The 16150-nt window shown below is 51.0% G+C and overlaps 1 protein-coding gene across 7 annotated transcripts in view; it reads right to left on the bottom strand.

Moving 5' to 3' along the window:
• RAPGEF1 (Rap guanine nucleotide exchange factor 1) overlaps window positions 1-16150 on the bottom strand; it is a 36804-nt gene continuing 20654 nt past the window's right edge. Inside the window, exons 8-26 of one of the 7 annotated variants that reach the window (XM_072125581.1) lie at window positions 15646-15829; window positions 14172-14642; window positions 13506-13708; window positions 10758-10916; window positions 9005-9229; window positions 8183-8275; window positions 6450-6535; window positions 5642-5765; window positions 5484-5559; window positions 2717-2801; window positions 2455-2547; window positions 2057-2245; window positions 1885-1969; window positions 1694-1788; window positions 1533-1611; window positions 1277-1378; window positions 1099-1196; window positions 893-1021; window positions 1-770 (exon numbers count right to left, since the gene is read on the bottom strand). In XM_072125581.1, the coding sequence (XP_071981682.1) occupies window positions 620-770; window positions 893-1021; window positions 1099-1196; window positions 1277-1378; window positions 1533-1611; window positions 1694-1788; window positions 1885-1969; window positions 2057-2245; window positions 2455-2547; window positions 2717-2801; window positions 5484-5559; window positions 5642-5765; window positions 6450-6535; window positions 8183-8275; window positions 9005-9229; window positions 10758-10916; window positions 13506-13708; window positions 14172-14642; window positions 15646-15829 (2727 nt within the window). In that variant the 3' untranslated portion in view covers window positions 1-619. The remainder of the gene's footprint in view (window positions 771-892; window positions 1022-1098; window positions 1197-1276; window positions 1379-1532; window positions 1612-1693; window positions 1789-1884; window positions 1970-2056; window positions 2246-2454; window positions 2548-2716; window positions 2802-5483; window positions 5560-5641; window positions 5766-6449; window positions 6536-8182; window positions 8276-9004; window positions 9230-10757; window positions 10917-13505; window positions 13709-14171; window positions 14643-15645; window positions 15830-16150) is intronic. The other 6 variants (XM_072125582.1, XM_072125583.1, XM_072125585.1 and 3 more) reach the window with 6 other exon arrangements.

The raw sequence follows: 16150 nt of genomic DNA, 5'->3' as shown, positions 1-16150 counted from the left end.
GAAATGTATTTCTGTTTATTTAAATTAATGAATTGCAGGAAATTTGATCAGAATCTGGAGGCCCCGGGAGATTCCGCTGTCGAGAAGCAGTGAAGAATAAAGACATTTAAAACATTTATTTGCCCCCATGTGGGGCGGCTCCGGGGCCCCTGGGTAGTTCCCGGTCTCCTCTATGTACATTGCACGCTCAGTCTCTGTATACATGTCATGCAACAGCATAAAAAAAATATAATAATAATAATATTAATACATATCACATTGCAACAACCCCCCCCTGAAAACAGAACACTGATATTTACAGGAGCGGCTCACCGCTGCCCTCTGCTGGGGTGAAGGGGAAATCACCCCCAAAATAAACCGGCAATAGCGAAAAATAAGAACCAGAACTTTGGACCCCACGTGGGGGAGATTCGTCATCCAGGCGGCCGTGTCCTCCAGGTCACAGGTCACACTCCAGTGTCCCCTTGGTGGATGTGTAGGGATGAGGCGGGGTGGGGGGTCACATAGCAGGTTGGGAGGTGATAATCTGTATCCATAACATGACCCCCCTCCCCCTGGTCTCCAGTTGGAGATCCCCTATAGTCCGTGTCCTCGGGCCGCGTGGCCCGCGCTCCTTACTTTAGGTTTTCTCATCTCTTTCTGTCTTCCGCCTGGTGATGTTGCGAGGTTTGATCTTTAGGGAGAGCTCCCACAGCGCCTCCTCCGCCAGGTGATCGCTGAAGTCATTGAAGAAGGAGATGATGTCATCGTTCCGGCGGATCTCGTAATGACTGCGGGGGTGAAAGGTCACACAACACAAGGTCACAACCACAGCTCAGAGGACACGCGTCATCTGTAGTATCCAAGCTTCATGAACATGGAGATACATGGATGTGAGTTACTCCACACTTACACCTGCTGGAAGCGCCGCATGCTGTCCAGGATGTTGAACTGCTGCCATCGCTTGGAGAAGTTGACTTTCCCATCAATGTGATCTGGATTTCCCAAGTGCACGAATGTCAGGTCCTGCAAGATCAGACCCCTGCAAGCAAAAGATACAACATGTCTATAGATCCAGAGCTGGGCCGCTGTGTGTGCACGCTGCCCTAGGACACTTACAGGTAAGGTATACAGGGGGGCTCCACCTCAGACAGAGCAGCTCGGTACGCTCGGAAGGACGAGGAGCTGTCAATCAAAGTGCAGTATTCAGCAAGGCCCTGCAGGACAGGATACAGGATTAGTACAGGCTAAACCATAAGACACTGCAGGGAGCAGAGGAGTAGGGGCCGGGCCTCACCTCTGACGTCTGCTTCTGCCACTCCAGTCGCCGGATGGGTGCTGAGTCCAGCGCCGACAGGATGGCCAGGTATGAGTTGAAGTTATTGAGTTTTCTTAGATGCTATGCAGTAAGAGAGACAAAATATAGATCTACTGCAAAGAGGAAGAAAACCCCAACGACACCCCTCACAGCAGAGAATGGACACAGGAAGGGAGCACTGAGACTGGCCGAGGGTCACGCACCGCTGACCTATCTCCATTTTCCCGTTACTCACTTTCATAATTTTGATGAATTTTAGCAGCAGCCTCTCTCGGTCCTGCGCCTTCTCCTGCAGCATGATGATGGAGCGCACCCTGGGGCACAAGAGACAGTCACCGCTCCGTCCATGCGCCTGCGCTGCGCTCCCCCCTCCACGTTACCGCCCACATCGCTTACCAATAGGACATGTTGTTGAAATGCTCGGTGAACTGGGTCAGGTTTGGACTCTTCTCCTCATTTTGTTCTTTTGCCCACAAAAGGACCTCGGGGATCTGTGATAAGAGGGGAGGTGGGTTACAAGCTGGCAGAGAGCCGAGGGGGGGGGGGGGGGGGGGTGACCAGGCTGCCGGCGCGACCTCTAACCTTACCTCGATTTTGTAGAAGAGTTCAGCGTCCAGAAGAGTCAGCTGCTCGGCAATCTCATGACTGTGGAAGTCGTGCAGCGTCCCCGGCCTGGAGTGAGAAGAGCAGCAGATTATGTTACCTTTATCAGGACCCCAATCATCTCTACCAGATTCTGGTAAGGAGACCCCCCTGTACCTGGCAGCCACCCCCCGGGCAGCGAGCGGCCTCAGGGCAGAGTTACTATGTCTCTGCATCCTCTTATTGTCCACTTTCTCCAGGATGTTCTTGCGCAGCACCCGCGCCAGGCTCAGCTCCCCCTTACACACCAGCCGGAACACCAGCTCCATCAGCAGCTTCAGGATCTCGTCTGTGAGCTCCACCAGGCTGGAGGGAGAAATCCGGGTGACAGGGGGTCAAGTCATCGATCACGAAAAACCATTTCACTTTCTGAAACAAATTGTGAGAGGAGGAGCGGGGGGAGAGCACAGCCACAGAGAAGCCACGTACATCCGGGAACGGGGGCGCATAACGTCCCCATGGCGCGTCTCACTGTGTGCATTATACTCATAGGCAGATACCAGCACAGCACTTACCACAGCTCGTCCACCACTCTCACCAGCACAAAGAAGGTGTTTTTACTGACTCGCTGCTTGAACGTGTCCTGGAAGTGACAGAACCGCTCATATGTAAGACAAGGGTTAAAGAAATAACATGGATGTGACCAAGAGAACTCTGGGATGTTAGGAGTAGTAGTCTCCACGAGCTGCAGTGCTACTGTGCATTATGTCATTGTGACCACCACGACTGATGACTTATAATAATTTATAGTATCCATGAACACAGGTAAAAGGATATCTGTACTGAAGCTTCTGAATCAGCTCCTCAGGTGAGATGAATGTCCGGTACGTGGTCAGAAAGGCCTCGCAGTACAGAACCAAATCTGAGGGGAGAGCGGGAAAATCCACAATCAAATAAGGTGCAATCACTTATCCTGTATTGTACTCCAGAGCTGTACTCACTATTCTGCTGCTGGTGCAGTCACTGTGTACATACATGACATTACTTATCCTGTACTGATCCTGAGTTACATCCTGTATTATACACCAGAGCTGCACTCACTATTCTGCTGCTGGTGCAGTCACTGTGTACATACATGACATTACTTATCCTGTACTGATCCTGAGTTACATCCTGTATTATACTGCAGACCTGCACTCACTATTCTGCTGCTGGTGCAGTCACTGTGTACATACATGACATTACTTATCCTGTACTGATCCTGAGTTACATCCTGTATTATACCCCAGAGCTGCACTCACTATTCTGCTGCTGGTGCAGTCACTGTGTACATACATGACATTACTTATCCTGTACTGATCCTGAGTTACATCCTGTATTATACCCCAGAGCTGCACTCACTATTCTGCTGCTGGTGCAGTCACTGTGTACATACATGACATTACTCATCCTGTACTGATCCTGAGTTACATCCTGTATTATACCCCAGAGCTGCACTCACTATTCTGCTGCTGGTGCAGTCACTGTGTACATACATGACATTACTCATCCTGTACTGATCCTGAGTTACATCCTGTATTATACTCCGGAGCTGCACTCACTATTCTGCTGCTGGTGCAGTCACTGTGTACATACATGACATTACTTATCCTGTACTGATCCTGAGTTACATCCTGTATTATACCCCAGAGCTGCACTCACTATTCTGCTGCTGGTGCAGTCACTGTGTACATACATGACATTACTTATCCTGTACTGATCCTGAGTTACATCCTGTATTATACCCCAGAGCTGCACTCACTATTCTGCTGCTGGTGCAGTCACTGTGTACATACATGACATTACTTATCCTGTACTGATCCTGAGTTACATCCTGTATTATACTCCAGAGCTGCACTCACTATTCTGCTGCTGGTGCAGTCACTGTGTACATACATGACATTACTTATCCTGTACTGATCCTGAGTTACATCCTGTATTATACCCCAGAGCTGCACTCACTATTCTGCTGCTGGTGCAGTCACTGTGTACATACATGACATTACTTATCCTGTACTGATCCTGAGTTACATCCTGTATTATACTCCAGAGCTGCACTCACTATTCTGCTGCTGGTGCAGTCACTATGTACATACATGACATTACTTATCCTGTACTGATCCTGAGTTACATCCTGTATTATACCCCAGAACTGCACTCACTATTCTGCTGCTGGTGCAGTCACTATGTACATACATGACATTACTTATCCTGTACTGATCCTGAGTTACATCCTGTATTATACTCCAGAGCTGCACTCACTATTCTGCTGCTGGTGCAGTCACTGTGTACATACATGACATTACTTATCCTGTACTGATCCTGAGTTACATCCTGTATTATACCCCAGAGCTGCACTCACTATTCTGCTGCTGGTGCAGTCACTGTGTACATACATGACATTACTTATCCTGTACTGATCCTGGGCTACATCCTGTATTATACTCCAGAGCTGCACTCACTATTCTGCTGCTGGTGCAGTCACTGTGTACATACATGACATTACTTATCCTGTACTGATCCTAAGTTACATCCTGTATTATACCCCAGAGCTGCACTCACTATTCTGCTGCTGGTGCAGTCACTGTGTACATACATGACATTACTTATCCTGTACTGATCCTGAGTTACATCCTGTATTATACTCCAGTGCTGCACTCACTATACTGCTGCTGGTGCAGTCACTGTGTACATACATGACATTACTTATCCTGTACTGATCCTGAGTTACATCCTGTATTATACCCCAGAACTGCACTCACTATTCTGCTGCTGGTGCAGTCACTATGTACATACATGACATTACTTATCCTGTACTGATCCTGAGTTACATCCTGTATTATACTGCAGACCTGCACTCACTATTCTGCTGCTGGTGCAGTCACTGTGTACATACATGACATTACTTATCCTGTACTGATCCTGAGTTACATCCTGTATTATACTCCAGTGCTGCACTCACTATACTGCTGCTGGTGCAGTCACTGTGTACATACATGACATTACTTATCCTGTACTGATCCTGAGTTACATCCTGTATAATACCACAGAGCTGCACTCACTATTCTGATGCTGGTGCAGTCACTGTGTACATACATGACATTACTTATCCTGTACTGATCCTGAGTTACATCCTGTATTATACCCCAGAGCTGCACTCACTATTCGGCTGCTGGTGCAGTCACTGTGTACATACATGACATTACTTATCCTGTACTGATCCTGAGTTACATCCTGTATTATACCCCAGAGCTGCACTCACTATTCTGCTGCTGGTGCAGTCACTGTGTACATACATGACATTACTTATCCTGTACTGATCCTGAGTTACATCCTGTATTATACTCCAGAGCTGCACTCACTATTCTGCTGCTGGTGCAGTCACTGTGTACATACATGACATTACTTATCCTGTACTGACCCTGAGTTACATCCTGTATTATACTCCAGAGCTGCACTCAATCTTCTGCTGTATACATAGATTACTATCTGTGAATTTTTTAGGGTTACACATTGTATATTGCAGTCTCGAGTCTCTTTGATAATCTCTATACTGTCTGATCACCTTTGCGGTCTGTCTCGGTGGCGTGGACAAGCAGGATGTCTCCAGAGCCGCCCCTCACATCAGGACCATCGTCCCCCTACAGAAACAAAGGACAATATGCAGCTAAATCAATGTATATAACACTAGCGCCCCCTATGCGGTCATGGCATCATATCTACCTCTTGCTTTAGTGTGAGTCGGGACATAATCTCGTTGTGATCCACCAGAGAAAGCTCATCCGTCTCCTCACTTTCTTCCTCCTCCGGCTCCTCCGCATCGGCTCCTTCTGTGGAATTTAGGCTCCTGTCATAGAATAAAAGGCAGAAAAACCAAAGATATCAACGATTCAACTTTAAGATCTCAGCTTGCGATGGGTAAATGAGGATGAAAAATTAATCCAGACCTAAAACGTATCACTGCTGGGGGATTGTTACAATTCTATCCACTCTCCACAACCCTCTGTGGTCTGCTGGGTGGTTGTTACAATGTATCAGTGCAGGAGATGGGGGGGGCCTTCCTTTATCCGATATTTCGGGAGGTTCTCGCTGTCTCGCGCCCCCTCCACATATCAGCACAGACAATGGTACAATGTGGAGGTGACAGGGGGTTCAGATTGTGGATAATAACTTGTCTGCCCTCACAATGGTTTACATGGCCGCCCCCCTTCATGTAGGGGGCTAATTAAAGGGGCAGTAATAAGGACGTGTCACTGTCAGGGAGTAATAACAGTAATTACATGTGACGCTGCTCAGTGATGAGACACTGGGACTGTCATGGAGGCTCAGGGATGGCTAGAGTATACATTCAATATATTCTGGTACAATGTAACAGACTCCCAGCTATGAGAAGTAGTAGCTCTGCGCTGTCTACAGCAAATGAAAATAAGATTTCCCTTCACTGACAGCAAGCAGAGTCAGAGTGAACCACAATCCAGTTGAATATGCAATGATATAGTGTTGCTGGCATTGGTCCGGGTGCTGCTGGTACCTTTCGGAGGTCTCGTGGCTCTCGCTGCCGGGCACGCTGGGCTGGGATGAGGCTCTTTGGTGTCCGTCTCCAGGTAAAGGCGAATCCTGCAGATGTACAAGTCATTGTGAGCGGAGTCCCATCCTCTATTGTACTACTCCCTGCCCTCTACTACCAGGAGGGGGACATGTCATCAGCCTATGATACCACCGACATCTCCGCCATCCTATGATAACGTAGATCCTAACTTACCTAATGTTACATACATCCGAGACCAATGGACGGCAGGCCCAGAGCTAAGGTCATAGATCAATGGACAACCTGCCCCTCTCCATCTGTGGCTACACTGCAGATCCCAGAACCTTCTAGGGCATGCTGGGTGTTGTAGTTCTGCGACAGCTGGAGATTACTGTACTATGGATGAGCAGTAGTAGTAGGAGCCACTTATCACATCCCCTCCGTCCCCCAATAAACAGATACATGTACATATGAAGAGCACGCACGTCTGCAGGGGAGGGCACAAGCTAATAGGAAACAGCATGTTAATAGCAGCGATGAGGGACACATCTACACACAAACACAGGAGATGAGGGGAGCGAAGCCGCAGGTGACGGTGAATACAGACCAAACCCTCAAATCTGTAATGGACCCTCTCACAGACTGACCCCCTGCAGGAAGGTGTCAGACCACCAAAGCAGAAGGTGAGGTACCCTTCCCCTAGTATGGACTTCCGAGCTGATGTTTTATAACCGTCTCATCCTATCCGGCCGCTCACCGCGAGGACGACAGACGAGGCAATGGCCGCCATCTCCCTGCAGAAGTGTCCATAGCGGAGGGTGGCTGGCACTGGATGGCCTTATGAGGGTCTATGTATGACCCCCGGGATGGCTTTATGAGGGTCTATGTATGACCCCCGGGGTGGCCTTATGAGGGTCTATGTATGACCCCCGGGGTGGCCTTATGAGGGTCTATGTATAACCCCCTGGGGGGTCTAATGAGGGTCTATGTATGACCCCCTGGGGGGCCTTATGAGGGTCTATGTATGACCCCCGGGATGGCCTTATGAGGGTCTATGTATGACCCCCGGGATGGCCTTATGAGGGTCTATGTATGACCCCCTGGGGGGCCTTATAAGGGTCTATGTATGACCCCCGGGATGGCCTTATGAGGGTGTACGCACCCTGCAGAGTTTTATTCTACATCCATCTTTTATTATGGATTTTACCAAAACCACAAAAAGAAAGGCAGCCACAGCACCCCGAAAACAGTAAAATAAAATAAAACATGAAAAGATTAAAAAACAGTCCAAAGCCTCTGCCTTGAGGAAAGCGCATGGATGGAGCCGGCTCTGCAGATTGTTGTGTCCCCATGGATACTTTTGTATCCTCCGGTATCTGTGCTGCGGATACAATCACCTGGTGATCAGGAGACACTTGGACTTCAAGGGACCTGGAGGTCGGGTCCTGCTACTAACACGGGGCATAGAACGTTACAATGAGATCATTTGGTTTGTTTTAGGGAGAGTTTTTGCAGAAAAAAAACATAATGAGCCAATGGTTTTAAGCTGTAAATATGGGAAATACATTACATGTAAATTCATGCACAAAATTGTTAATTTGAGTAAGTGCATGGGCGTCTCATGACCCTGGGGTCACATGTTAGTGTCAGGGTAAGGGGCATGCGATCACTGGCCTGGGGCAGCGTCATGCGGTGTACAGATAAGGAGCACGGTGTAACACCCCCCTCGTACTTACACCATCACAGGGCAGGGGGGCTCCGTTGCTTTGCGCGGAGGAGTACAGGTTGACGTATTCCCCATCTCCCGCCTCCTCACTTGTATTTTCATTCTATGGTGGGAAGAGGGAACGTTTGCCACTTGTGTCTGGGTTAAACGGGGGCCCCCCATAATATCATCATAGACCAGAGGAGGACAAGAGGAGATAAAGGACGGATCCTTGGGGTCCCACTACAGATAATACACACACATGGATCATCTCCTCTGCACTTGGAGAGGGAACGTTCCTTATATAAAAGGTCTATAACACGGATCCTTCTAAGATATGATATTGCTAGAAGTATGTGACCCAACAAGGTAGAAGGTTTACATCACACGGACATAATATAATGGGAAAAAAAGTAAAATAAATAAATGATAACATGACCGGATGACCCCCCCCCCCCCCCCCTACTCTTTATTTCACAGGACGGGCACATGCAGTTTGGCTGAAACGTATAAAGATGTCCTTCCATGGAGCGGGTATATACTGGTATACGGCCACCTCACAGCGCCTCCAGAGGACCACTATCCGCCATAGGATATGAAGGAGATCATCCGATGTGTTCAGGTCTCTTGCAGAGTTGGGGTCTAAGCCCTGTCACTGACATGACCTTGTGTGGTGACCCTTTCATGGCTTTTCTATGAGAGCAATGATCAGGCCGGGCACAGACAGACAGCACAGGAAAGCAATGATGGCAGCCGCGGCACAGCACAGGGGGGATGAGAGGGGAACACTGACAGAAGCAGATTCACAAATGCCCCCCACAAATGGTCTGTCCGAGCCCCCTCCCGTTCTCACCGCTGGCGTCTGCAGAGGAAGGCAGGCAGGAGGGGTCCCGCAGGAGCTGCCACCCTGAGAGGAGGGTAATGAAGGGCACAGAGGAGCTGGGGGAGGGGGCGCCGGATCTGGAAGGACCGGGGAGTAGCGGGAAGAATAAAAGATGGCAGGATTCAGCAGGGGTAGGGCAGGAGCCTGACTGTGAGGGGCAAAATCCTGGGAGTACGAGCGGAAAACTGATTTGTACTGGGAGGAGGGAACAAGGGAGAAAGAAACAGAGAAGGTAAAAAGAAAAGCAGATTAGTGTAAAGCAGGTTTAGTACCGAACCACACAAACCGCCATACAGAAGAGCCCCCCGTGCCTGTGCGCAGCCCCCTGTACATGCACCATCTCCTTCCAACACTCCCCAGAGACCTAGAGAGAGGAGCTGCATCCCCTGAGTACACAGATCTCCGGGCCCCGATCATGTTCTGTATCATTGAGGGATCACTGCACAGGGTTCAGGGCCCTCAGACACCGCGCCGCCGGGGCCCGCCCCGCTCAGACACCGCGCCTTTGGTTGAGGGGGGGTTCATCACCCTCAGACATGGACGTGGCATAGGATGACTGTGGCCAGTGCCACTCCCGAGAGATCATTGTGTGGCTGCTATCCATGTTATGTGGAGCACGTACCCTGGAGGGAGCACATTGGTGACATTGCTGTACACTTGTGCTGTATCCCAGGGCAATGAGCACGCTTCGCTCCATACATCACAACTAGACAGCGCTGCTGCATTAGTTATTAGTCAGGAGGTGCTGCATGATACGATCACATTGTGCTGCCTAGTTATTCCAATCCTCATGCAGGTTTCCTCTTATACCCTGACATGGACGTTTCCTGTGTCCCTCCCCATTCCTTCCCTTCCCAGGTCTCCTCCTTTCCTTCCTCGGATTCTTGCATGCCACAGTCTGCCTCTGGAATCCCAGCTATTTGCTCTCACAGTAGGGATCTGGTATGCAGCCGCACCCCCGGGCCTTTCCTTCTATTAATCTCATTTCCATATGGTCCACATGACGACTCCCCTATCCCCCCACTGGGGGCGCCGTACACCCAGAACAAGGTCCGGTGACTGCGGTGTGAAAGCTGAGCCTTCCGCCCCTCTCATCCCACCCCAGATATTTATTTCCTGACTTCTCCAGGGGGAGGGGGGAGTCTGGTGATAACAGGTGAGTCTGGGTTCAGGCGACTCATCTCCCTCCAGCTACTGAGGGGGCGGCCTGAGAACTTCTCAAAAAGTTTACTATCTCATGTTTTCATGTCCAAGCCGGCATCTCCCTTGTCAAGGTTAGGGGGTCAATGTAATCACACGATCTGCTTGCCATCAGTTAACAGAAACATGAAAGTAAAAAGGTGCAGCACATAGAAAGCGCTGGTACATTGTTACAGCCCTGCATCTCTGAGCAGGAGGTTTCCAGTCACTGACAGCAATCAGGCACTTTGCTGAATGTGCCCACCAGGTCTATAAGGAAGTTGCAGAATTTTCTATAATTCAGTAATTGGGTTTATTTGCATAAAACAAGATAAGAGGAAGTCTCAGAGCAAGAGCAGCTCCCTGGGAGACTGAGGGGGAAACCCCTATGATGCCGGTTATCACTGTATGTATAGTAGAGAAGGATGTGACAGTCACATACACCGGATCTAATGTCACTACAAAGTGAATACTAATCACACTCACACTACAGTCTAGTATCAGGACTCTACACCAGGGATGGGGCAAAGAAGCCGAGACTCACCGAAGGCACAGGGAAAGAGCCATGGCGGCTCAGAAAGCAGTTAGAGACTGACAGACTGATGCCCTGAGGGTGGCCGCTGTCCTCAGGTGTGAAGACCCCTTTGGTTGGCTGTGCACAATACGAGACAGAGGAGAAGGAAGAAGCAGCAAAGGAGGCCTGCTGGAAGAATTACATATACAGAGAGGCAGGTGGAAGGAAATATAAAGAGATCCAAGGAGCACAGACATAGCCAAACGCACCTAGGACTGACTGCTACCCTGCGCTGCGCACCTATGCCGGGGCTGGGGCACATGGGAGGAGAGGGTCTGCATTCCCACCTAAGCCGGAGGCTCTGCACCATCACAGCGGGAGGGGGGACATGGGAGGAGAGGGTCTGCACTATCACAGCGGGAGGGGGGACATGGGAGGAGAGGGTCTGCACTATCACAGCGGGAGGGGGGACATGGGAGGAGAGGGTCTGCACTATCACAGCGGGAGGGGGGACATGGGAGGAGAGGGTCTGCACTATCACAGCGGGAGGGGGGACATGGGAGGAGAGGGTCTGCACTATCACAGCATTCCCACCTAAGCAGGAGGGTCTGCACTCCCACATGGGGGGACATGGGACTAGAGGGTCTGCATTCCCACCTAAGCAGGAGGGTCTGCACTATCACAGCGGGAGGGGGGACATGGGAGGAGAGGGTCTGCACTATCACAGCGGGACAGGGGGACATGGGACTAGAGGGTCTGCATTCCCACCTAAGCAGGAGGGTCTGCACTATCACAGCGGGAGGGGGGGACATGGGAGGAGAGGGTCTGCACTATCACAGCGGGAGGGGGGGACATGGGACTAGAGGGTCTGCATTCCCACCTAAGCAGGAGGGTCTGCACTATCACAGCGGGACGGGGGGACATGGGAGTAGAGGGTCTGCATTCCCACCTAAGCCGGAGGCTCTGCACCATCACAGCGGGAGGGGGGACATGGGAGGAGAGGGTCTGCACTATCACAGCGGGAGGGGGGGACATGGGACTAGAGGTTCTGCACTATCACAGCGGGAGGGGGGACATGGGAGGAGAGGGTCTGCACTATCACAGCGGGAGGGGGGGACATGGGAGGAGAGGGTCTGCACTATCACAGCGGGAGGGGGGGACATGGGAGGAGAGGGTCTGCACTATCACAGCGGGAGGGGGGGACATGGGACTAGAGGGTCTGCATTCCCACCTAAGCAGGAGGGTCTGCACTATCACAGCGGGACGGGGGGACATGGGACTAGAGGGTCTGCATTCCCACCTAAGCTGGAGGGGGGACATGGGACTAGAGGGTCTGCATTCCCACCTAAGCTGGAGGGGGGACATGGGAGTAGAGGGTCTGCATTCCCACCTAAGCCGGAGGCTCTGCACCATCACAGCGGGAGGGGGGACATGGGAGGAGAGGGTCTGCACTATTACAGCGGGACGGGGGGACATGGGACTAGAGGGTCTGCATTCCCACCTAAGCAGGAGGGTCTGCACTATCACAGCGGGAGGGGGGGACATGGGACTAGAGGGTCTGCATTCCCACCTCAGCTGGAGGGGGGACATGGGAGTAGAGGGTCTGCATTCCCACCTAAGCAGGAGGGTCTGCACTATCACAGCGGGACGGGGGGACATGGGACTAGAGGGTCTGCATTCCCACCTAAGCAGGAGGGTCTGCACTATCACAGCGGGAGGGGGGGACATGGGACTAGAGGGTCTGCATTCCCACCTCAGCTGGAGGGGGGACATGGGAGTAGAGGGTCTGCATTCCCACCTAAGCAGGAGGGTCTGCACTATCACAGCGGGAGGGGGGACATGGGAGTAGAGGGTCTGCACTATCACAGCGGGACGGGGGGACATGGGACTAGAGGGTCTGCATTCCCACCTAAGCTGGAGGGGGGACATGGGAGTAGAGGGTCTGCATTCCCACCTAAGCCGGAGGCTCTGCACCATCACAGCGGGAGGGGGGACATGGGAGGAGAGGGTCTGCACTATCACAGCGGGACGGGGGGACATGGGACTAGAGGGTCTGCATTCCCACCTAAGCAGGAGGGTCTGCACTATCACAGCGGGAGGGGGGGACATGGGAGTAGAGGGTCTGCACTATCACAGCGGGAGGGGGGGACATGGGACTAGAGGGTCTGCATTCCCACCTAAGCTGGAGGGGGGACATGGGAGTAGAGGGTCTGCATTCCCACCTAAGCAGGAGGGTCTGCACTATCACAGCGGGAGGGGGGACATGGGAGTAGAGGGTCTGCACTATCACAGCGGGAGGGGGGGACATGGGACTAGAGGGTCTGCATTCCCACCTAAGCTGGAGGGGGGACATAGGAGTAGAGGGTCTGCATTGCCACCTAAGCAGGAGGGTCTGCACTGTCACAGCGGGAGGGGGGACATGGGAGGAGAGGGTCTGCATTCCCACCTAAGGTGCACTTCAGCTGCAGCTTACCCGCTGTGCTAGATACTGGGGGTAACATGATGTGGGAGCAGGTGACACCATTTAATAACCCCTATACTGGTGTGGGTTACGTGGGACCCTTTCCCTGCCTCCAGCACCTCTCCCTTTGGAAGCCCTGACACATCACTGCACAGTGTTGCTTGCGCACATCTCATCTTCATTTTCTAAGCCACTGCCTCCCACCAGCCCTAAAATATCCAAAATGCAGAAGACACACAGAACCCTCCACGTCACAGACAAGGACACAATATATCCCCGGGTGCAGGACGCTGCACGTGCACCAGGTTTGTTCTTACCAGCTGCCTCTGCTTGGGGGGCAGAGCGGGTGGCGGGGCGCGCTCTACACCCGTCTCAGAGCCGCTGAATGAATCGTTAAAGCCATAGACCTCGCGCAGGTGTTTGTTCTTCTGCTGATAGATATGCTCATTCTGCGGCGTCTGGTAGAAAACCGAAGGTTGCGGCTCGGAGTAATCCTCCACGAAGCGCATGTATGTCATCACTGGAAGAGGGGAAACGAAGAACTGAGGACCACAGAGAGTTATAGCAACAAGACCCAAAGATCCATAAAAATGTATAAACTTGTGCATGACATTAGCTTCCTAAGGCTAAATGCATCATACTATGAGCCTTAATTGTGTGACTATACGCAGGGACCACATACAGAAGCCTTCATTCATGTATCTGGCTGTACATTGCATCAGATTGTATGACACCAGTGTAATTGTATGCAGTCCACAATGACTAGAAGGACGAGCCGCTCTTATTGTGACATCTACAATGCTCGGCTCTAAGTGACGGAGAGGAGGAAGTGAAAGGGCGGAGGAGGAGAACAGCTGCAGGTTTATATGCGTCTTCCTCAGGAGGCAGAGGAGACAGCTGGGTGGGGGGTGTAGAAGAGATCCAGACATAATGGATTGAGTTCTCCTACACTGCAGCCATGTAGCAGAGCCGACTCCACTTACTGTGCTTGTTCTTCTTCTCTGGTAGAGGAGGCGGCTTCTCTGGGATGTCATCACACTCCACCGCGCCAAAGTCTGTCAGGAACTCCGTCTGCGAGATGTTCCCCACCTGAAAAGGCGAAACAGCGGCAAAAGGAGTACAAGAAGGAGGCAGCAGCAGGTCGTCCTCGGAGATGTTGTCGTACTGGGAGGGGTGGCGCTCGTAGCAGACGCGGGAGCCATCAGAGTTGTACGAGACGGCGCTCCTACGCTTCTTCTCCGGAAGGGCAGGGGGGGTTTCTAAGGCCGAGGGGTGAGAGGTTTCAGAGCTTTGGGGGGTGTTGGGAGGTAACTGAAAATTTTGTCCATGAAATGGGGAACCAGACTCTCCGAGGGATTCGGGGAGAGGACTGAGGACTCCGGTGACTTGGCCCAGCACCTGGTCTGCGCTGGACAGGTCCTGCTGCAGGAACTCGTAGTCTGGGTCATAGTTATCTGCAGAATAACAAGAATACATGTCAGCACAAAATAATCCAAGATATCACCAGCGAATGCAATCTCTTCAGCCAAGATCTACAGTTATCATTACACTTCATGGAGAGGGTCGTAACCCAACTTTCCAAAGATACGGATGGTTTAAACCCAAATAAAAGTGTCAATATAATCTTTAGCTCCATCTATTACAGTAAAGGCAGGGTGACACATACAGGATGGGTCTTACTCAGATTAGTCTCTGCCTTCAGGAAATATCGGCAACAAGCAATATGATTGCATTCAAACTACCAGAAGTGTCACAACTCTTTCTCAGGCTCCTGAATAGTAAATGTGCCTGATCCTCCTCACCTTTACTATGGAGTAGCAGTAGGAATATACAGCCCCTGCGGGAGGGTCAATGTCAGTTATATTGCCGTTCACACAACTTTTCCAAAACCTTTTAAGTCATAGGGTCAGTCCTTCCTTAAGCCTGTCTAGTTCTGGGAAAGCTGGGTGACAGTCTGTATAGACGGAAATGAAGAGCTTATCCTCTAAAGCGCATTAGGGATTCGGAGGTGAAGGGATGATCAATGCATAATTGGAAAGATGTGCCATTCAGGGCTGTAGGAAAGCTGACTGAGCACCACTGCAGCACACTCCTCGGGTTTCAGTCAGTTCTCATTATATTCTTGCCCTTGGTTTTCTTAAGAAATGAGAACGTGTTACAAGATGTCACGTCGTGCAGCCGGCGATGGACTCTCAGCTGAGAAAACCACAGACAGGAAACTCCCGCTAAGAACAAAGCCAATACTGCCGGCTCCTACAGAGGGGCGAGGTGTGAAAACTTCCCGACATCACAACTTTTCTTTTAGGGAGGAATGACATCTCCCCCCTCCATTTAGTACATGGCAGATGACAGTGGCATCTGAAGGGTTTATCTGGACACAGATTATATAACCACCATGCAGTGCACAAACGCCATCCATGCAGCTTTCCCAACCCTCCAGGGTCTTCTCCATCTCACCTAGAGTCTCACAGCTGGTATTTCGGGAGCACTGCCCACTATCCCTATCAAGGGAGGAGAGCTGCTCATCAGATTTACTAAGTTTTCCTATACTACTACATGGCGACAAGCGAGGAGACTCTCCGCCGTATGACTGGCTTCCTCCGGATAGGCGGCGATGAGCGTAACAATTCACTTCAAAATCCTGCATGGAATAAGAGAGAAACAAAGGGTTAACCAAGACATAACAGAGGGGTCTGAAAAATCAAATATCCATGTAACCCTAGGAAAAGATTGCCCATATCGGAAGGGACCCCTCCAGTGTCACACATGAGGTCTGTACTACAGCCGCATAGAACTATATGGAGTGTAACATATCTTATCCAGTGGATCCCAGCAGTAAGTTACTTTAGTGTGGCAATCCCTTTAAGAGTGCAATCTTAGGACACGTGATAAGCATTCGCCGCCTAGACTAAGATATGACCACAAGCTCGCTGACTGTTCCCACATCCAGCAGGAATTGTGA

This window comes from Engystomops pustulosus, chromosome 9, assembly GCF_040894005.1.
Source record: "Engystomops pustulosus chromosome 9, aEngPut4.maternal, whole genome shotgun sequence".
Lineage (NCBI taxonomy): Eukaryota > Metazoa > Chordata > Amphibia > Anura > Leptodactylidae > Engystomops > Engystomops pustulosus.
This window is presented reverse-complemented; position numbering and strand designations above follow the sequence as displayed.